The following is a 21,663-nucleotide window of genomic DNA, read 5'->3' as shown; positions in this document are numbered from 1 at the left end:
TAGAATGTCTATTAGACAGAAGTGTCTGGAAACTTCTAGCCAGTTCTGTTGTTTCTTGTGAATGCTTGTATCTTGTATCTGAACCTTTTATCAGAGAGACTGATGCATGTTGATGATAAACCTTTATTACATATTACATGACATTTATGAAACCAAAAACAATAGTCATGGTAGTCTGAGCATCAGTGACTGGTTGAGCTGCACCAGCAACATTTTTTATTTGCTTGTTTGTTTTTCATCTTCTATAGAGCCGTGATTTAGCATTAGCTAGTATTTGCTTCCCAGTGATGAGGGAAGAGTTCATAACCATAGACTTCTCTTTACTGTAAACTTGGCAGGGCAGCATCACCTCCAGCTCCTTACCTCTAGGTTAAGGTCATCTGTTCTATTCAGTTTTTATTGTCTGCATGCATAGAACACCTTCAATCAGTCTACTAAAAAAACCTTCAGTCAAATCAGTGAACCACATTTATTAAGTTAACTTGGATTTATTATGATTTAAATGCCAATACCTGATCCTAAATCCATATTCTTTATTGAAATGCTCAGTGTTTGTTACAAAAAAAAACCCATAGGATAAAACTCAAAGACTCACCCTTTTACTGCTATTGTGGATGGTCTCTTTTCAAAAACAGTTTATGCCCAAATCTTGTTTCAGTGCATAGTCTCACTTGTAAACATGTATGTAAGACATCTAACTGTTGCCGTAATCATAAAGGCTGTTCCTAGGACCCTTATTTCACTTTATTTTGTTTGCGTCTATACTTCTACAACTGTATAATTTATATGGATTTATAATCCCACTATCTACTGTCACCCAGAAGGTGACGGGTTTCCCGTTTGGGGCTCGTTCATCTCAAGGTTCCTTCCTCATGTCATCTCACTGAGTTTTTTCTCCATGTCACAGTCACAACTGGCTTGCTCATTAAGGATCTGGATTTCTGTAAAGCTCCTTGGTTACTTGTTAAAAGCACTATACAAATTTCCATCTCTTTTAGAAGCATAAGCTTTGGTGTTCTTCACACAAACTTTACTCCATTTAAAGCCAGGATCTGTAAAAAAGTATTCAAAATAGTGCAATGTTGATCATTTGGAATTGGAATTCACATAGCCAGTTGAATTCAAGAAACATCAGGTATTCATAATTTTCTTAAACATGATGATGTCTGTTGGTATTCAGGTTTAACAGAGAACAAACAACCTTGCAGTTTGAAATAATAATAAAAAATACACTGTTTGGGATTGCAAATGAAAAAGAACAGTATCCATTATTGCACAAAGGAATTTTTAACATATTATGGCCAATTTTTTTCACCACCCGCGTAATGTTATATAAGCTCTAATTCGGATGGCGTGCATGTGATAAACTGAAAGCAAAAGTAAACTGAGGTGGGGAATTCCTCATCTCTGTTTATAAAAGGTTTGACTCCATGCATCGTTTTCTAAATAACCTTGGACGCTGTCTTACCTGGTAATACTTCTTCATTACCTGTGAGGTAAGAATGACGAGGTTTACATTATACAACAGAATATAAGCAAAACATAAAAAAAAAATAATATAATTGAATTTTCATGTCATAGGCTGGTAGTTTTACTGGTAGTGTGTCACGGGATGTATCTTAGTCCTTAAAATAAAATAAAAATAAATAGTGGAAAGAATCAATTTCTAAAACAGCAAATATATCTTTCAGAGAAACATGTTAGAAACATTCTGGTACCTATTCCAGATCACATGGTTAATCATAAATGATAAACAAAGACTGTAACAAAATACCACCTATTAATGCTAATTTTGACGTTTCAGGATCTTCGCACCTTAGATGATGTTTTACCTTTATTTGTGAGATGAGGTCTAAGGGTTAAGTGCTCACCTACAAAGAAAACAAAATTTCTCGTGGTTTTTTTGTATAGAGAACCTGCAACTTACTGGCTTTGTACAAAATGTTCTGTCTAGAACACTGACTTAACAAATATAGCTTCCAGAGTAACATTACATAATACATATGTCTAGAGAACACATAATTAAACAAGGGTTACTAAAGGAATATAAGACTATTTATGAGTCACACATACACACCTTGATAGCTAATAATAGCAAACAACAGACGCTTTTGATATATGCTGAATGTGATTAATCAAAAGTAAATAGACTGGGGAATTCCATTTGCTGATGACAAGGTTTGATAGGTTCCTACAAAAAGAACACAAGTAAATAGAAACCTGTAAATTAGTTACATACCATGAATATTTTGGTCATTTGCCACAAAATTAATCCTAATCCTAAACTAAAAACTGTCAGTATAGATTAATTTAATATTAATGATTAATTCAGGATCTTGACAGTACCCAAATACCTGTGATGATTAAATGTAATGTATTGTAGTGTTAAAAGAGCAACTTGTCATACCAGATGCTGATTTTATTTATTTATTTATTTATTTATTTATTTAATCATTTATTACAATTTACCTTATTTATATTTGTCATTATTTGAAATCATTGTACGCAAAGTTAGTTAAGAAATGATTCATCAGCAAGCTTTGTGCACTACTTCTTATCTCCACCCAAATATATGCTCTTATTTTTTTTTAAGTACAGAACAAAATGGAATATCATCTTGCTTGAATAACTGTGAAATTTTTATTTTCATAAGCTGTTTGTTGATTTTGACAGGATCTTGGCAGTTCTCGAATGACCTTAGTTGTCTTACCTTAAGATGTTTTACCTTCACTTGTGAGGTGAGTACGATGAGGTTTATGTTACAGTATGCTAATGGTTACTCCTTCAAAGAAAACATAATCTCTCATCGTTTCTCATAGAGGGAACCTGTGGCTTACTGGCTTTTGATGAGTTCTTACAAAAAGAACACAAGTACTTGATATAAGGAAGTAATTATTGCAGACCAGTATGCTAAGTTGGTTAAGACATTTTTCTTCAACAAGCTTTGTGCACTACTTCTTATCTCCACCCAATTATATGTTCTGTTTTTAAGCACAGGAAGAACAAAATGGACTTCTGAATATCAACTAGCATCTTGAAGTGTACTTTGGTCTATAATCCACAACTCAGGTTATGGCATCAACAAGTCTGTTGATATCAAGATTGCATAATCTTGTCAGATATGGCCAGTGGACTCAGAACGATGCTGTGGATTTGTTCACTGCCCTCGTGAAGGAATACAGTGTCAGGAGAGTAAAGACTGATTTCTACACATGGATGGCAAAAATACTTTACCAAGTGGAAATTCACAAGATCAGCAAGTCAGATTTGAAGATTGAACCAAGCCAGAATGTGGATGGCATTGAAGTTAGAATTAATGCTCTCGCTAGCAAAACAAAGGAGAAAAGCCTTAAACAAATCCTTGATGAAATTCGAGCAGAAGGAAACACTGATCAGAGTATTTTATGTCAAGTTGAAAACATTGTGTCGTACGTGTCCTCATCACCACCATGTCCTGTTTCAAACAACCCGTCAGATTTAAAGGAGAAGTTAGTGATGCTATGTAAAGCAGTAAACGATACTAAAAGATGGAAACCAAGGCTGACTCAGATGGTGAGCTGGTGCATCATGGCTCTTTCTGATTCCAGCCAGTTAATCCAGGTTGGCACAGGAGAAGGAAAGTCATGTATAGTAGCCATGTTTGCTGCATATCTTGCCTTGAATGGACAAAATGTTGACATTATCTCAAGTTCCCCTGTGCTTGCAGAGAGAGATGCTAAGGAATGGTGTTCATTTTATGAAAGACTGGGACTCACTGTAGATTTCAATACAAATAAATTAAAAGTTCAAGACTTGAGAAAGTGTTATGCATGTCAAGTGGTCTACGGCACAACTCAGGATTTTGCAGGAGACTGGTTAAGACAGAGGTTCCAAAGAGAAAATGTGAGACCTGGAAGAAAGTTTCAAAGTGTCATAGTAGATGAGGTGGACTCGCTCATGTTGGACAAAGGTCTAGAGATTGTATACTTAAACAGCGAGATGCCTGTCATGGAGTCTTTAAATGTAATTTTAGCTAAGATTTGGTTTGTTGTCAACCAGAATGAAGGTCTGAATGTAGAGAAGACACTAGATCTCATTCGCTCCTCACTAATGGAAGACGATTCAGACTTACTGCCATCATACAGATATTCAGATATCTTCACAGATACATTAAAGCTGGAGTGCAGTGAAAGCCACATCCCAGGTTTTCTAGAGCACATAAATGGGAGGCTAAAAATATGGATTGAAAATGCATTTCTTGCCAAAAAGATGATTTTAGGGCATGAATACATTCTGCATGAGGGTGGTGTCATTCCTGTAGATTACAGATCTACAGGAGTTGTGCAAAATAACATGAAATGGGGAGACGGACTTCAGCAATTCCTTGAAATGAAGCACCAAGCCAAGCTGTCAAATATGTGCATTATAACAAATTTCAAGTCCAATGTAAGTTTATTCAGAAGCTATGAACGGATTTTTGGGCTCACAGGAACTTTGGGAAACCGAAGCGAACTTGATTTGCTGCAGAACCTGTACCCTGGCATTAAAACATGCAAAATCCCACCATTCAAACGAAGGAAACTTTACGAGAAAGACGGCATTGTTAGTATTGATGAAGATGGGTGGTTACAAACAATCTGTAAGGTTGTTAATAAGAAAGTAAATTCCACAGCCTACCGAGATTCAAGAGCAGTCTTGGTCATCTGTGAAACTATTAAACGAGCACAAACTGTCCATGATGCACTCTCAAAAACCATTCTAACAGACAAATTGAAACTGTACACAAATAACAATATGGACAATTCAAAGGTTACAGGTGAAAAGGTCACAGAAGGTTGTGTCATTGTTGCAACCAATCTGGCTGGTCGTGGGACTGACCTCAAAGTCTGTAACAACGTAAATGTTTCAGGGGGTCTGTTTGTGGTGCAGACTTTCTTGCCCCTTAATATCCGTGTTGAGCAACAAGCCTTTGGTCGAACTGCACGAGAAGGAAACCCTGGTTCTGCCCAGCTCATTATGTGTTCTACTCACTTCTCTGAGTCAGTCAAACTCATGATGGCATTACAGTCACCTCTCAGGTTACTTACCCTTCTGAGGCATCTAACAGACACTATAGCTGTGTCAGGATCCTCTGAAAAGAAGTTTGAATATACCCTTATAATTTGTCAGAAAGACCCCAATGAAAAGAACTGTGAGGCCATGGTGAAAGAACTTAGAAAATTGTTAAATATTGAAAAGCCAAGTGATTTAACTAACATGGAAATGGAAAAACAGTCTAGAGATTTAATTGTGCAAACAAGACTGTCACATATTCTTGAAGATGACATACCAAAAATCACCAAAAAGGAGGACCTCTTTTCTGACTATCTTGACATGTTGGACACCATTTACGAACAGCCTCAGAGAGGCAACCATGAAGATATTGTGTCTTCCCTTCATGAGTGCTGGGGTATGTGGCTTCTGATGAAGTTCAATGAGAATGAATCGACTGAAACATTAAGAAAGCAGTTACAGAAAGACTTGCAATGTGCAAAGAAAAAACTGGATTGTAAACAGTCCCCTTCTTCTATGATCTACCATTACGTAAGAACTGGCAACACACTCCGCAACAAAGGATCCATTGCAGACAGCATTGAGATGTACACAAGAGCCATTGAAAACAATCCTTGCTGGCCTGCTATTGCTTTGTACAATCGTGCATTGTCCATTCTGTCTAAGAAAAATAGTGGCCATATTGCTCAAGCATTGGCAGATCTGAAAAAAGCTGAGGAGGCAGTAGACTCCTACATGAGAAAGTTGACATTGACTTTGATCTTTGTGAAAAGCTCCAGCAAAGATCCCAGTTTGTCTTCTGACAAGTCACTTACCAAGCAATTTACAGCCAAGCAAATGGTACAACATCTATTCAAAAACAATATCCAGCAAGCAATAAATGTGTTGCAGATAGCTGAAAGTAAAGGTTATGATGTACAGATAACAGAGTACCCAGTGGCATTGCTGACGCTGGACCCTGTGCTTTTTAGATCAAATGAATTTACTGAGGTTATCCGATTGGTTGTCGCCCTATCCAAGGTGTCCCATGCCTTGTTGTCAGAGTCTTCTAGGATTGGCTCAAGTATAGAAAATAGACTGACTGAAGGAGTTACCGAGCTGGACCGAGAGATAATTCATCTCCACTCATTGGGACTAGACACCCTCTTCTCAGTACGAACTGTGTTTTCTTTTTTTAAACGTTTGAGTAAAATATTCAGTTAAAGGCTCAGCTAAACTGTTTGACAAACATTTTCAGCACATACCTTTTTGGCAACCAGTGGGGACGAAGTATACTGACGTGCTGAATTAGAAAGACATTTAGACATTTATTTAAATATGTTTTTAAAATCATCTTTGTAACTACTGTGATTAAATCAAATTGCCAGACATTGGTGGCAGAAGTAACAGTACTCCTTGCTTAAGCCAATACATATAAATAAATAAATAAATAAATAAATAAATAAATACATACATACATACATACATACATACATACATACATACATACATACATACAAGCTCCAATTGTCACTCCTACATTTGATTGATGGGAATATGATGATTTTACTGATGATCATACCTGTAACATGCTTCAAGGGTCTATTCATGACCCTATTTTATATTCTTTCTAGTTTTAATTTCTTTGTTGTTTCCATTTGATGGCAACAGATTAGAAGATTTTTAGACAAATCCTGCTGTATGGGGCCACTTTAACTTCATAGCTCCAGAGTCACAGGTTTAATCCAGCTCAGGTTATAGTCTGTGTAGAGTTTCCACATGTTCTCTAGTTTCCTCTCACTGCTAAACTGCCCCCAAGTGTGTGTGCATGGTACCCCGCAATGGACTGGTGTTCTGTCTGGTGTGAACTCTCCCACCTTCACCCAAGCGTCATAACCCAGACCAGGATAAAGCTGTTACTGAAGATGATTAATGAAATCTGTCCTTTTGTGACATGAAGAAGGCTATTTACTTGTCTGTGTCAATGTGTATGGATTATTGCAGTATACATTTTTTTGTTTTACTTCCATTTGTCATTGTGTTCTGGAGCGCAAATTAATATAGAACACACCACCTTGTTTTCTTGGGTTTCATTGGGCACTTTTACATAACATGTTAAAACCCATTCATAATCTCTCATTTTTATGATTGTAACTTTGGATATCTTGATTTTTTATTAAGTAGTGTGGAGAACTTTGTTACTAAGTAGTTAATTACTTTGTGTTTTACCTCAGACTAGTACCTTTGCTCTTGCTTTATGAAGTGACCAATGATATGATCATATGACTTATTGATCATCTACATGTCTTATTGTTATAGTTTATTACAAGTCGTTTTTGATTCACCATTTAGACCTGTTTGTCTAGTATTAGTAACACTCCTGAGTACCGGCATAATAGTCCTTTGTGTCTCTCTTTGTGAATCACTGGGTATACGTTACTCTGGTACGACTGCAACAGTGACTTTTTAAGTTTTAAGTTGTAATGAATGGAATTTGATCATTCTTTTGTACATTTTGCGTTGTTCCTCACTGTATCTGGAACTCTACCTATTGTACTCACTGTCTATTTATAATAAATTGTCGTAGAAAACCTGTCTTTGATGTCCCACACCCCATTTTCACAGAGAACAACCCACAGGTCCTCTATCTGATTTTACACAATATACCTTCAGCCCTTATGCTGCTAAAACAGCACACAGGGAGATAAATTTAAATTTAATATTTATATTCTGAATGTATACATTCCTGTAAAGCTGCTTTCGACAATGTCCAAGTGTATAAATAAAATTGAATTGAATTTCATTAGTCAAAAAGGATATTACATTGATATTACTATATAAAAAAAAGATTAAGTATTATTCAAAGAAAAAGCTTTAAAAAGAAAAGAAATTCCATGGTGTATTGACATCGGAAAAGGAAACTAATCCACATGGAAATTTAAAAGTCAGAGCAAGACAGCATGGTTTACTTCCTTTTTATTAATACCTTGTTTCGGTTGTTCATAGTATTACACAGAATTAGCCACACAAGAAACTTGGATTGTATGTTGATATATTTTTGTTAATAATGTTAATTCCCCCTTTTTACATTCTAATGCTAAAAAAGGTTACAGAAGAACTAGCACACTGATGTCTAACCTGTGAGAACAGTGAGACAGTAACCTAATTACAACAGAAAAAACAGGGAGGATTGAACATTTAAAAGGGTATCAACGGTAGGTAGGGGGAAATAAGTGAAATAAAAACAAAATATAACGTGGAAGAACAATAACACAGCTCCGGCTCAGACACTGACGCTTCCTTTTTTTTTTTTCTCCCCTTTTTAACCACCCCAGAGTAAACTATATCAGACATTTCCCTTTTCTATTTTTGGTAAAGCCTTTATCCAGCAATGCAAATGCACTCGATCTGTATTAAACACCTTTACCTGTATTCCTCTATTAGCAATTTACTCAACACCACCATGTGCCGTTTCTATACATTTCAGCAACTAATGTTCTTCTGCTCCAACTTTCAACACTAAATCAAAAAAAGACTCAACACAAACTCCAACCTTTGTGTTTCGATACTGTTTTTGACTTTCCCCTCACCATTCAAAAGTGGTGGGACACCACCACTGACCATTTGCAGCACAAGCGGAAAACAAGGGCGTAACAGTGGCTTTCTTTACTATTACATTAAAAAAAATGTTTGAAATCAACAATTAAAAACATCCTTTTTTGGACCTCCATTTAACAAACATCACTCAAGATGTTTCATCACTCAAAAAATATCTTAAATATTGTAATATTTGGTGTGCTCCACATTCCTGGTGCTAATTTGTTGGCGAGTGTTTTTTGTATTGTGTCCCATGCTGACATCGCAGGAGGACATTGCTAGCAATAGTGTTCAATAAGAGAACAGATTCAACACCAACAAGTCCTTAAGATTAGAATTTTCTCAAGGCAAATGCTGAGGAATTAATGATGTCGCCAAAGATGTGCTAAAAACAGTACTGGAAACAAGGCCTCAAGTTTTAGTGGGATTTGGCTGCATATGACAAGTACACAAATGTAGCCTATCAAATACACGACAGGATTCTGTGTCATTTCAACAATAAATTGTCTGACGATTTGTTTTTTTTAGGGCAGTGCTGTGCTGATTATCACGGTTCCTACAACACAAAGTGTTGCAAATGGGGAAAAAAACAAAACAAAACAAAAAAAAAAACAGTGCTGGTCTGATTTGTATTGGCTTGTGATTTGTCTCTCTGGATAAAGATATGGCTAGGTTTGTTTGTAGTGGGTAAACTTTAGCTTCCTCTGAACCTTTAGAGGCTTTTAGGAAGGAGCTAGTTAATTAGTATACTGTTGTAAGACTGAAGTTTGATTACTTTTCAGATCCAAAATTGGTGTGTAGAAAAGCTGTCCATGCACACAATGACAACACACAACAGAGGTTTTTACTTGGCTGAGGAATAGCTTGAAAAGATTAGCAGTTCTGATTCAGTTCGGCATCATTTGATGCTCTGTATTAGTAGTAACAGTCTGGTGGCAGTGGATTTGCTGGCAGATCTTCGCTATCGAAATCATCATTGTTTTTTGGAGCTATTATTCATTCATGAGACATAACTTGGCTGAACAAAGCCTATATTGAATGTTTTCCAACATTTCATTTGAGAAACTGTACCTTTGTCCTAAATTCTAAAATATATATAACTACATTCTAACAAGGTTAGTGCCTTAACTACTTTATAACATCAATTATTGTAAGATCATTTATTCCAAAAATTCCAATGTTCATGTTGGCCCTTATTCATAAAAGCTGCAACCAGTCAAAACTGATAGTAATATAAGCACACAAAATGGACAAGGCCTAAGTTCCTAAGTTTCCTTATTCGTCAGTTTCATCTTTGGCGTATTTGTACGAAACTCATGTCTGAAAATGAGCAGAATTTTTTTACAACCTGAAAAATGCCTGCTTTGCATTTAAATAAGGAAAGATTGATTCTATTATCAATTATATGACTCAAAGTTGTCAGTAGGAAAATACAGGTAATGGGGCTTAGCATCGACTTTGCGAATGGAAATGTAATTCACTGCGCCAGACGCTGATCTTTTTCAGCTCATTAGACCTTCATTTGTGTAACAGTAATGCATTTGTGGACAGGAGGCAGAATAAAACATTGACCTGGATGTGTGGATGCGTCTTAGAAACGCATGCACTGGCTAATTAAAAAAAACTTTCAAATTTCTTTATTATAATAATTTTATATCACTTGATTATTGCAAATAACTGCTCTCAGATTATATTATATTATATATATATACACACACTGAGCTTTAAAAAAAACCTGAATTTAGTTCAATCTTAACTGCTTGAAACTGAATTAAAACCTAATTTTTAAACAGATTCCCTTCACCAATTGTGGACGAGATTGGAAAAGCAGGTCTTGCAGTTGATTCATCTATTGAATTCAAATCACAATTCATGAGATGGATTCATGAATCAGATACAGATTTGTTCCTATGTCTATCCATGTGCGCTTGACTTCATGCAACTTTGCTGAATAAGGGCCATTGTTGTTTTCTCTGGAATTGGAAGTGCATCGAGGCATGTGTTAGGCAGTATAAGTGCAGTTAGGCTTCAGCTTATTGTGCTGCTGGATGTAGATCCCACATCAGCTTAAACAAGTTGTTACTTGAATGAATTTAGTCAAACACTCAGCGTTTGGGATACAACCACACTGACGAAATAAAAAAAAAGAAGGAAAAAGATAGCAGAAGCTTAACACGTCACCGGTTTTGTCTGTTTATACCATGCAGTTTGGAGCAGTCAAACATCCTAATGTCTTAATCTTTCATTTCAACACCCAGGTTCCCATATTTACCATTTCCCCACTTATTTTCGTTTTCAAATAAGTCAAATGGAAGACATGAGCTGGCTGACACCGAAAGACATTGGTATTTATCCAACACCTGTTGCCATGGCCCTATAGGAGAGTCACATGACTATTACAAATAAATTCATTAAAAAAAACCCCACTCCAAACACACCAAATAGTATAGCAAAAGAATTCAACAGACATATGATGAGTATTGCTACTCTATTGTGTTTTTTTTTCCTCTATTGTTCAACATGTAATTAAGTGAATTGTTGTTGTTTTTTTTTAATTACATTGTCATTACTTTTTTAGATAATTATCATTAATATTCTATATTAGAAGTATTACTATTGGTTATCACTACATCTTGGGTCTCTCTACAGGCCCCTACCTGCACCACAGATGTTAAGCTGACAGAGGGATGGAGAGATGGATTGTTGTTTGTTTGTTTGTTTGTTTCCCTCTCTCCCCATGTCACTTGTTTTCAGCTCACTTTCCTTAAGAATCTCTCACTTCCCCAAGTATGGGATGAGCGAATTATACACGAGAATGAGATTTAGTTTGGTAAGAGGAGTATCTCTCTCTCTCTTTCTCTCTCTTCCTTTCTTGCTTTACACTTTGATGAATGGATATGACTGATTGCTATGACCCTCTCAATAGTAGTGGCTTTCCACTTATCCATCTACCCATCCATCCATCCACCTCTCTCTCTCTCTCTCTCTATCTGGTTCTCTTTCTCTTGCTGTTCAGCAGGACACCTCCATTGTGTTGGAGGGGCTTGAGGGCATGTTTCCACCTACAGAGCCCTGGGAGAGAGTGCGCGATCGTGAGCGAGAGCCCTCCAGGGAGTAGGATGAAGAGAGAGAGGTGGTGCGTGAGCGGGACAGACGGGTCATGCAGGAGGATGCCACTGATGAGAAAGAGAAAGAGAAAATATATTAGATAGAAGAGCTTTTTGGCCATCCAGGTCCTGTGTAATAATATTACAGAGTCTGTGATCTTATGCAGAAAGTATGATTAAGCCCATCTACTCTCCAGGACGTTTGATCAACCCTGCCCACTCTCACAGAAAGTTTGATCAACCCCACCCACTCTCACAGAAAGATTGACCAATCCCACCCACTCTCACAGAAAGTGTGACTAACCCCTTCCCACTCGTACAGAAAGTTTGACCATCCCTGCCCACTCACAAAGAAAGTTTGACCAACCCCACCCACACTCACACAAAGTTTGATCAACCCCACCCATTCACAAAGAAAGTTTAACAAACCCCACCCACTCACACAAAGTTTGATCAACCCCACCCATTCACAAAGAAAGTTTAACAAACCCCACCCACTCACACAAAGTTTGACCAACCCCACCCACACAGTTTGACTAACCCCACCCACTCACACAGAAAGCTTGACTAACCCCGCCCACTCCCACAGAAAGCTTGATTAACCACGCCCACTCACACAGAAAGCTTGATCAACCCCACCCTCTCTCACAGAAAGTTCGACCAACCACACCCACTCTTAAAGAAGGTGTAATTGATCTCACACACACACGATAAAAATTGAAACTATTCTATTCTATTCTATATTAACCAATTATATAAACAAACAAGAAGTGGAGTTACTGTTACTACCCCAAGTTGACTATTTTCCTATAACAGTATACACTGAATTATTAATGCAACTCCTCTTATAAGTCAGATAAATTTTATCATCATAATTGTAAACTACTCACTGTATCCCATTCCCTGGATGAAGTACTTGAATGCTTCAGTCAGCTTGCTGGGCTGCAGAGACACAATCAAGAATAATGAAACAAAATCGTCTGCATTCTAATTCTCTTGATGATTCGTTAGGTTAATGATGTGAATGATGTTTAATTTAAAAAAAAGTTAATTACCTGGGTGAGTTGTGGCATCCCGCCAGCATCAGCCATCTAACAGAGAGCCCAAAGAAAACAATTTAATATTCTTAAGAACAAGTTTAGTTGCCAGATCAGAAATAAATGCGTAAGGTTACTTGGAGAAAAAGTAAGTACAAAATTAATGCCACCTTTAGGAATGAGGTTGTTGTTGGGTCCAGTTTGCTGTTGCACTCCACCTGAAACACAAAATATCTCTGACTCGGTCACTAGACTCAATGTAGAGCGATTTGAGATGGTGAAAGAATCGAATCAAGTAAATAATCTCTGGTGTGATCTTGAACGTTTTTACATTCGAGTAGAATACATGAAGATTAGTTTTGGTGATTAGAAGGTTGTTTGCTTCTCACTGTAGCTCTGGATGCAGACAATGAAGACAAGGCGAGCTGCTTATGTGACTTTATGCGACTAGAGTCACCTTGCCTACTGAAGATGTTGATGTCCCAAAAAATAGCTAAATTTATTTCAATTTATATTGAAACACTGGGATACTGACGTAATGAAATGTTTCTAATTCAACATACTGAAGAGAGTAACTGAATTAAAATTTTGAAAATGTATATTTAATGGAAGTCTGAGGCAGCCGACCGGTCACTAAGGACATTTGTAGCCTTAAAAGTAAAAAAATAAAACTGCGGTGTTAGAATTAGGATAAAATATATATGAAACTATGTATAGGGTATAGCGTACATACAGTGGAGTGAATACTTTAGTGTGAGGTTTGTAGTATTTTCATATTTACTTTAATTCACATTGATTCAAAACCAGAAGTGTTCAATCTTATCTGCAAAGGATCAGTGTGGGTGCAGGTTTTGATTCCAATCAAGCAGGAGATCAGATCTCACGCAGGTGTGGCTTCTGCTTGGTTGGAATAAAAACCTGCGACCCTTTGTGGATAAGTTCGGACACACCTGCTCTAGACACAGGTAACGCAAGTTCTTGCGAGAATGTCTGGAAGGTTAAATTTACAGCTTAATATACAAACAATCTGAAGAATGTTTGAAAGCCTCCAAAAGAAGAAGAAGAAGAAGAAAAAAGACTTTAATTATAAGCTTAAAGTGATTTTCTTTTCTTTCAAAGTGCTTTTCTTTTTGACAAAAGTTCTAGTCGGTGATAATCACATATACAATACATATGTAGCAGACAGAGATAAGGTTGAAAGAAAAGGCTAATATACGCAACAAAAATGACAGATCTAATTAAAATTACATTGAATTTGTTCTAGATTGTATGTGGACTTACTGCAGCTTCTTCGTATGGAGCCTGATCCCCTACAACCAGCATGACGGGACATCTGATAAGACGGAGGGAAAGACAGCAAACGTCAAATACATGCAATTGGCTGAACCCTGTAAATAATATTATTATATCAACTCACTTAAGAGTGTTGCTGCGATCGATGTTCAGATCCCTGCGGCTGAAATACAGAAAAACAACTTTTAAGACTGAACGAGGGAAAATAAAGAGAGACAGGTGGAAATAGAGGAAGAGGAATAATGAAAGAGAGCGTACTTGTTGTAGCTCTTCCAGAAGAGGTCGATGTTCGTCAGGTTGGAGGATGCAGAGATCCTCCCTCTGTGTGCCTGGACGAGCTCAGTGTTGGCCGAAGTTTCCTCCTGCGCGTGCACAAACACACACACAGTCATTTAACAATTATGAATTTGGATAGATTATTACACACAACCACACACATGCATACACACACACACCTGACTGAAGAGGTGACCAAGGATCTGGTCAGCAATCGAGGAAGTCAGTGTGCTGAGCTGGAATGAAACACACACACACACACACAGAGAGAGAGAGAGAGAGAGAGAGAGAGAGGAAAATGACAAAACTGAATATAAACAAAATTCTTCCAACACACCCAAAATAAGAAAATCAGAGTTTGGTATTGTACCAATCATATGAGAGAAGGAAAAACGCACCTTTTGGGCAGCCCAGTCCATCCAGCCACGAGCGTTCGGGTCAATATTTATCAGAACGAGACCTTCCACAGAGTCTGGATTTTTAAGCTGAGAGACAGAGAGAGAAAGAGAGAGAGAATGAATATTGAAATTAATGCCAGACATTGTATCATAATCTTAGACTAAAGTGGCATATCTATCTATCCATCCATCCATCTATAGTAGTAAAACTGTGTGAGGTTTCCGTTACTAAATTAATATTGCTGAGTGAAATAATAAAACTGATTTTTAATGGCGGTAATGTGATTCCTGAAAACTGATCTCTACTCCTGTTTTCATTTTGGTCATTTGTCATTTTGGATGCAAAAATCTTGTGTGACTAAGAAAGACAACACAGAGACAGAGAAAGGCTTACTGTGAACTTTGAAAGGACATACGCCCCTGCTCCAACTCCGACTCCGATCACAGTACGGAAACTACACCGGTGGACACACACAGTGTAATAGTTAGAAATACTGAATACGGCAGTTGGATCCAGGAGACAGAAATACAAGTAAATCCAATAAAATATGCAAAAGTAGAAACTGAATACTGAAAAAGCTCTAGGCTTTCGGGTTTTGTAATAATAAGCAGGAAAACCTTTTCATTTAAAAGATTGCTAGAATGAAGGCGGTGGTTAACAATCAAAGCAAACAACTTCTAGGCATCAAGCACTATATGAAATTAATTGCTATTCTTTACAGTTATATGCTCCGTCTGCATATGGTCACTTTGGTCATTTGTAATGGAAAAGCAAGCAACTCATAGTTTTAACAGAAAGGAAGCCTTGTTTATTTGAGATTTATTACATTTGAGACTGCTCTTCCTGAAAAATAAACAAACTGCACTTGAAGCATTTCTCTAGCTGCAGTTTACATTTATAATCCACTATGTCTGCCTTTTTTTTTTTTGTTGTTTTAATTTATTTGTTTATTCATGTGACCTCAAATGCCTTCTGGCCATGTCCTGTCATTGACGTCTTATTTGCTCAATCAGTCTTCCTTTTCAAGTAGAGAAAATATGAGGTGTGGCTGGAATGCCAACCTTAAACCCGAACTCAAACACAACCTCAACCCCAAACACACACACATACATACACACCCCAAAGCAAAGCAAAGGTAAAGTAAGGTTAGTGCTTGGAAGGTTCATACTGACAGTTACCAAAAATTAAAATCAATTTAAATAAATAAATTAATAAATAAATAAATAAATATTTTTTTTTAAGTCATGGCAGGAAAAAAATATTTTCTTCCAGATTTTTTTTATTTTGACTGTTCAACTCACTTGAAGAACTGTACGACCGATGGGATCATTTCTGCGAGCTGATCCATGGAGACATAATGATACCTAGGAAGAAGAGGATATGCAGTGATGGTATGCTAATATTGCTGGTACATTTCAGTAAGTTAATTGGTAACAGTTACAGGCTATGCTATGTCGGTATATACTGAATAATGAGGTCACTGCGGGCTACTGTGGCCCCAGTAGCTTCTAAAAAAAAAGTCTGGAGAGAATGAGTCTGAATCGTGATGGGTCGCAATTTAGTTTTAATTAAGGACAAAAACAACTAGGGAGAGTGTATTAGTATTAGTCTATGCTAACACATACACAAAAAAACCACCCACCAATCCAACCACCCTCCCACGCCTAGTTTACCCAGTAGGATAGGGTGGAGCTCCCTCCTCTTGTCCTGGGGCGTCTACGTGAACCACTGTGAAGTTCTTCACAATCTCCTGCATCTCCTCAAACTTGAAGAGACTAGAGAAGCAGCTCTTACCTAAGAGGAATACGGAGTGAGATTAACTCGCTAAACATATCCACACTGTTAGAAGAGTTCAGCACTACCGCCAATTCTGTTCCTTTTGCATAGCCAATTCACCTACAGGCATATTTATTGGAGTTTGGAGGGAACTGTAGGGAACAGGGAACAGACAGAGGGAGAACATGAAGAACTCCAAATAGTAACTCAAGCTCAGATTTGATCCAGAACCCTGGTGCTTCGAGTTAGATATAACATTTTTAATGCCATGTGAAGATCCCCCATATGCTCCTGCTATCCCTAATACAGAGACTGCTAGGTAGACAAAGGGAGATGCAAGCAGGATCTCAGCATTTGAGTCTTGATTCACACTGCATTGTAATTTGTTTAACACAAGCCAAATGTGTCAAGATATAAGCAATAATTTGTTCCTTACTAGTTTAAAACACACAATCAAAAGGCTGACCTTTTAAGTTAATCTTTTAGAGTCCAGGCATACCTCATATATGTGCATACAAGAGTGTGTGTGTGTGTGTGTGTGTGAGTGAGAGAGAGAGAGAGAGAGAGAGAGAGAGAGAGAGAGATGGACCAACAGACAGACTCAGACTGTAGACTCACTGTCCATTCCCACATCATGAAGGGTCAGTATAGCTGGCCGACGGGTGCTTCCTGTGCCGTGCAGCGTCACATGAATCAAACCATGTGGGGTCTCAATATTGTACTCCTAAACCACACACACACACACACAATTAAAAATACACAGTAAAAGTTAACCGTATTCTGTAATTATCCTCTCAGTATCTCTATAAATTGCCTCATATCAACTTCTTACCTGACCACGATCCAACAATATTCTGGCTGCGATCTCAGCCTCCTGCACAGCAACAGAGGAACACTAAAGTTTATGCGTTTTTTTTTACTTTTATTTATTTATTTTTTTAAAGTGCAACAGATTTTTCATTTTTTTTATTATATTCATTTTTAATTTTAATTATAAATACCAAATACACTACGTGAATATAAAGAAGGGTATTTAACTCAAATTTGTAAAAGTCTGGCTATATAAAGTTTCTTGCTACAAAGATCAGAGATCTGACTTAACCTTTAATAATTAGTTTATGGCTAGTGGGGCTTCACGTTATTTTTATCATCGGATTTGTAATCAAACCAGGGTTAGGGTGAATAAATAATTTACAAAATAATGATTATATAATACAAAAAAAAATAAAATATATATTAAAATAAAAAAAAATAACAATATCAATATCAGATACTGTAAAAAAAGAAATATTAAAAAACAATATTAATTTTTAAAAAACAAAAACTTACCTCTATCTGACCAAGTAATTTTTTTTTTTTAATAAAGGCATAAGCAAAAAGAATAAATTTCCTACAAAAGCTGAGCTGGTTCAGCTAGAATCCCGCAACTGTGTACAATATTTTCTTTTCATATGGTGATTAATTTTGCTAAAGTTAATTTTTAAGTACCAGCGTTTCTCCCTGTTGTTGTCATCATGCTAATGAATACCACATATGGCTGGTTAAGTGGAAAATGCACCTGCCTTCACATTCGAAAAGGAATGAATCATTTTTCATCCTATCTCCCTTGAGAGAGACTTGCATACCCTTTTGCATTGCTGTAATTTTGTCAGTATTTGTGGTTAATGACAGAGGATTGTTGATTATTTCTGAAAAAGAGAGCGGTACATAACCCGAAGTCTTTGAGAACTAATTTACTAATCTAATAAGAACTGTTTTGTTCCAAGAAAGAAGAAAGCAGCATGGCAGTACACTGTTTGCACACATTCATCTACAGTTGTGTTCGTGTACTTAATTCTTATGTATATAAGATATATATATCTTAGAGTTTATATATATATAAAATGCCATGAAGAGAAGGCTCTTACAGGGTGCACAGTAAACACATACCTCTCTACGCACCCGTCTTTAAACATTCTGTATACACTGCTATATATTTGCTAAATGTGCAGGTTTTTCCAAACCAGCACTGAAGCATTAAAGAAAAGCAAAAAATCTGCATAAAAACGACCGCAATGAAACATATAGTGTTCGTGCATAAATATATCAAAATGTGTGTGTGGTTTGTATTTGAATTTATTTTATTACTAAAGACTGCAGCAGCAATTCTGTACTCTATGACTTCCTATTCTTTACCAGCAGGTGGCTCCAGAAAACCCTGCCCATATATTGTTCACATACACATACATAATCTTTCTGCACCCTGAATAATTCTCCCACATAAAGCACAGGAAGTGCCTTGTATGGAAGCTGAGCTCTTGATGCCACCACTTGGTGTTAATGTAATCATTCGTGCCTGCAAAATCCACAGCATGAATTGAAGCGGAGAGATGACGCAGAACAAAAGCTCGCGTGGAAATATCTGCTGTGACATCAATATCCCTGGTCTAAAGCAGTGTCTGTTTTAACTCCTGATTTAAATAGTGCAAATAAAGAAGGTGGAAGTTTCCAATAAGTAGATCCCGAAATATTTATCACACAACCTTCATTCGCTGTTAATCTTTGCAGTGATTTAGGGAATGGAAGCCATTGTTTTTCTTTGTGTGTGTGTGTGTGTGTGTTTATATGACTGACCTTCACGCTGTCGGTTTGACCTGTAAGTAAAGGCTTGTCCTCCATGATGGCAATCTCTTGCATTTCGGTCGTCATTATAAGTCCTCCCTGTGTCCTATTCAAAAAGAAGAAAAAGAAGAAGAAAAGCAATTAGTAAACGCCACACACACACACACACACACACATCTTTTTCACAGTCCACTGATTTAATTATGAATAAATGCATAGACCTAAATCTAACTCTAAACCTTTTAATTATGAATAAATGCATAGACGTAAATCTAACTGTAAACCTTTTTTTAGCTCGTTGACCAAGCAAATATCACTTCAGAGATTTCTATCCTTGTGGGGGGTATTTGGTTTTAGAAAACCATGACACACTCCGATTCCCCAGATGCTCACAGGGACTTGCATAATCAGTCACTGGTATTGAATCAGCTTTTATTTTTTTAATTAGAACTTAGGGGGAGAGTTAATAAGCATTAAGCCAGAGAGAGCGCCCAGAGAAATGAGGACAGCAGTCATGGCATTATGCAACCTTAATCAGAATCCTCAATGATTGAATTTTTTTACTTAATAAAACGTGCTGATTTATCGTGGGTGACCTTTCCAAGCAGGCTGATGTCATTTAACCATAAAATAAGCACACATGTTCTGAACGGAGAAAAGGGTCAGGCAAACGGCCTGACATGACATTAGTAAAGTGTGTGTGTGTTGCAATGGTGGTTGCCTCAGGGAGCCTCTGTATCTCTGCAGAACAAATGGTACCGATTACCACAGTATCGCTTTCTCTCTCTCTCTCTCTCTCTCTCTCTCTCTGTCTGTCTCTCTGACCTTCCACTTTTTCTTCCTGCTCTGTTGCTTTATGTCCAACCAGGATGCGAAATAAATAAATTAATGAATGAATAAATGAATGAACGAATGAATACCCCAAAGCATGGTGCGTATACATCTGCTGCATGTTAAACAGATTATCCTGACAATGTAATTTCCCATAAGAGCTGTAAAAGCATTGCCAAAGCAGCAAGGCAATGATCCTTCCAATACTGTTTACTGCCTTAACGTTACAAATATCATGATATCCTGATATTCAGTCACAATACTGCAGAGTCACACTTGTGTGCTCGTGAATTTCAAAGGTGGTGGCCACCAGGTGGAGCTAAAGGTCATGCGGTGATATCCGTCTACGTTACCGTGACCTTAAAGACTCAGGTGGGCATTGAATAACAAAAAACCAACTTAGCATGAGGCTCATTATCAGATTCAGCCCAGAGGTGTGTTGAAGCTGCTATGGCTGCCAACTGTGAGTCAAAGTTGTTTAACCTGCATGATGTTTTTGAGCCATTGAACATTATTACTATTATTATTATTATTATTATTACCCGCATCATCACCAATACAAGCACAGACGTACATCATAGCATGTTTTTTTTTTCACTATTTAGACACGAGACCAAAAATCTTCAGCAATTTTCTATTGTGTTACACTACTAGAAAACACAACTCACTCATATCAAACCTGTTATATTTATTATCGAGCTTCTACAGCTATTAGTTATTATTATACCATTTTAACTGAATGGGTATGGTTGAAAATTTAATCATTTTACAAAGAAGGCGTCCTATAAATAATATAAATACGGTCATCATGGGCCTCAAGGATTCTTGATTGATGGAAAGTTCAGAAATCAGCCAAGATAGTCAAGATATTAATCAGACATGTTTTAAAAACAAGCCAAATATTATAGTTTGCCATTTATTTTACAGTTAGAAGTTGTCTCTGGCTGCAAAAGTTTGTTGCGAACATCTTTCCCTGAATTATTTGCTCTGGAATCATCCGAAAATGAGTCCTTAGGTCCAGTGATCGTTTCAAAGTCCACTATACTGGAATGCCATCTTAAATTGGCACCAAATCTGTCTTTGAGCTCATACTGTGAACAAACATGGTTTTGTGATGAAGCCCAACTGCTTGTAACAAAGTTGGCGGCAAAGATGGCAAACACGAAAGACTGTGTCTTAGCAATGCTCTGGCATTTTTTGGCACCAAAACTTGGTGGATGGGTTTATGACCAGATCCTATAGATCACCAAGAATGACTGTGTTGTTCCACCACAAGGTGACACTACGATTAAGGAATGAACTTAAAATATCCACTGAACAATACACAAAATTAGTTAAAAGCAAACATCCATATAATCACAGCCTATTATTTCAGCAACACTTACACATATTAGTATTATTATTATTATTATTATTAAGTTCTTCAGGACTGTTAGGCAATGCTGTATAGCAGCATCTCACATTAGATCAGGCCTGTTTTGAAACACCATCTGTTGTTGCTTGATCAAATGTCAGCGCAGGGAACAGGCGAATACATGACTACTGACCACAATGTCCTACGAGTCAAAATACAGAAATCCTCAGAGAAGACACTCCGAGCCAGAGGGAAGAGTGTGTGCGTGTGGATGTGCATGTCTTCGCAGGCAGAGTTGAAAACATCTCACACTAACAATAAAGCAGCAGCTCTACACCTAATCCTTTAGATAACTTCAATCTCTTTTCCTAATCTCTCTTCA

At 37.1% G+C, this 21,663-nt stretch overlaps 2 protein-coding genes across 3 annotated transcripts in view; one reads left to right on the top strand and one right to left on the bottom strand.

The window, feature by feature from the left end:
- The first annotated feature begins 1,391 nt into the window (after positions 1 to 1,391).
- LOC131348965 (protein translocase subunit SecA) lies at positions 1,392 to 7,599 on the top strand. 2 transcript variants are annotated; one of them, XM_058384223.1, is made up of 3 exons: positions 1,392 to 1,496; positions 2,674 to 2,738; positions 2,998 to 7,599. In XM_058384223.1, exon 3 carries the CDS (start codon positions 3,073 to 3,075, stop codon positions 6,232 to 6,234), a length of 3,162 nt encoding a protein of 1,053 aa, XP_058240206.1. In that variant the 5' UTR covers positions 1,392 to 1,496; positions 2,674 to 2,738; positions 2,998 to 3,072; the 3' UTR covers positions 6,235 to 7,599. The 2 variants fall into 2 exon arrangements, with proteins under 2 accessions (XP_058240206.1, XP_058240207.1); XM_058384224.1 differs by having other exon boundaries at positions 2,993 to 7,599.
- A 372-nt stretch (positions 7,600 to 7,971) lies between these two features.
- The window catches only part of ndrg2 (NDRG family member 2), a 31,439-nt gene continuing 17,747 nt past the window's right edge, over positions 7,972 to 21,663 (bottom strand). The window contains exons 2-16 of the mRNA XM_058384226.1: positions 19,109 to 19,202; positions 17,328 to 17,369; positions 17,114 to 17,219; positions 16,393 to 16,513; positions 16,021 to 16,083; positions 15,113 to 15,173; positions 14,719 to 14,805; positions 14,500 to 14,556; positions 14,303 to 14,406; positions 14,169 to 14,207; positions 14,033 to 14,084; positions 12,922 to 12,969; positions 12,770 to 12,805; positions 12,605 to 12,656; positions 7,972 to 11,783 (exon numbers count right to left, since the gene is read on the bottom strand). Coding sequence (XP_058240209.1) covers positions 11,620 to 11,783; positions 12,605 to 12,656; positions 12,770 to 12,805; positions 12,922 to 12,969; positions 14,033 to 14,084; positions 14,169 to 14,207; positions 14,303 to 14,406; positions 14,500 to 14,556; positions 14,719 to 14,805; positions 15,113 to 15,173; positions 16,021 to 16,083; positions 16,393 to 16,513; positions 17,114 to 17,219; positions 17,328 to 17,369; positions 19,109 to 19,183 — 1,107 coding nt within the window. The 5' untranslated portion in view covers positions 19,184 to 19,202 and the 3' untranslated portion in view covers positions 7,972 to 11,619. The remainder of the gene's footprint in view (positions 11,784 to 12,604; positions 12,657 to 12,769; positions 12,806 to 12,921; positions 12,970 to 14,032; positions 14,085 to 14,168; positions 14,208 to 14,302; positions 14,407 to 14,499; positions 14,557 to 14,718; positions 14,806 to 15,112; positions 15,174 to 16,020; positions 16,084 to 16,392; positions 16,514 to 17,113; positions 17,220 to 17,327; positions 17,370 to 19,108; positions 19,203 to 21,663) is intronic.

This window comes from Hemibagrus wyckioides, linkage group LG29 (genome assembly GCF_019097595.1).
Source record: "Hemibagrus wyckioides isolate EC202008001 linkage group LG29, SWU_Hwy_1.0, whole genome shotgun sequence".
Taxonomy (NCBI): Eukaryota; Metazoa; Chordata; class Actinopteri; order Siluriformes; family Bagridae; genus Hemibagrus; species Hemibagrus wyckioides.
This window is presented reverse-complemented; position numbering and strand designations above follow the sequence as displayed.

What these genes read in the sequence shown, in the direction of transcription:
- LOC131348965 (XM_058384223.1), top strand. Translation starts at nt 3,073, where the DNA reads ATGGCATCAACAAGTCTGTTGATATCAAGATTGCATAATCTTGTCAGA.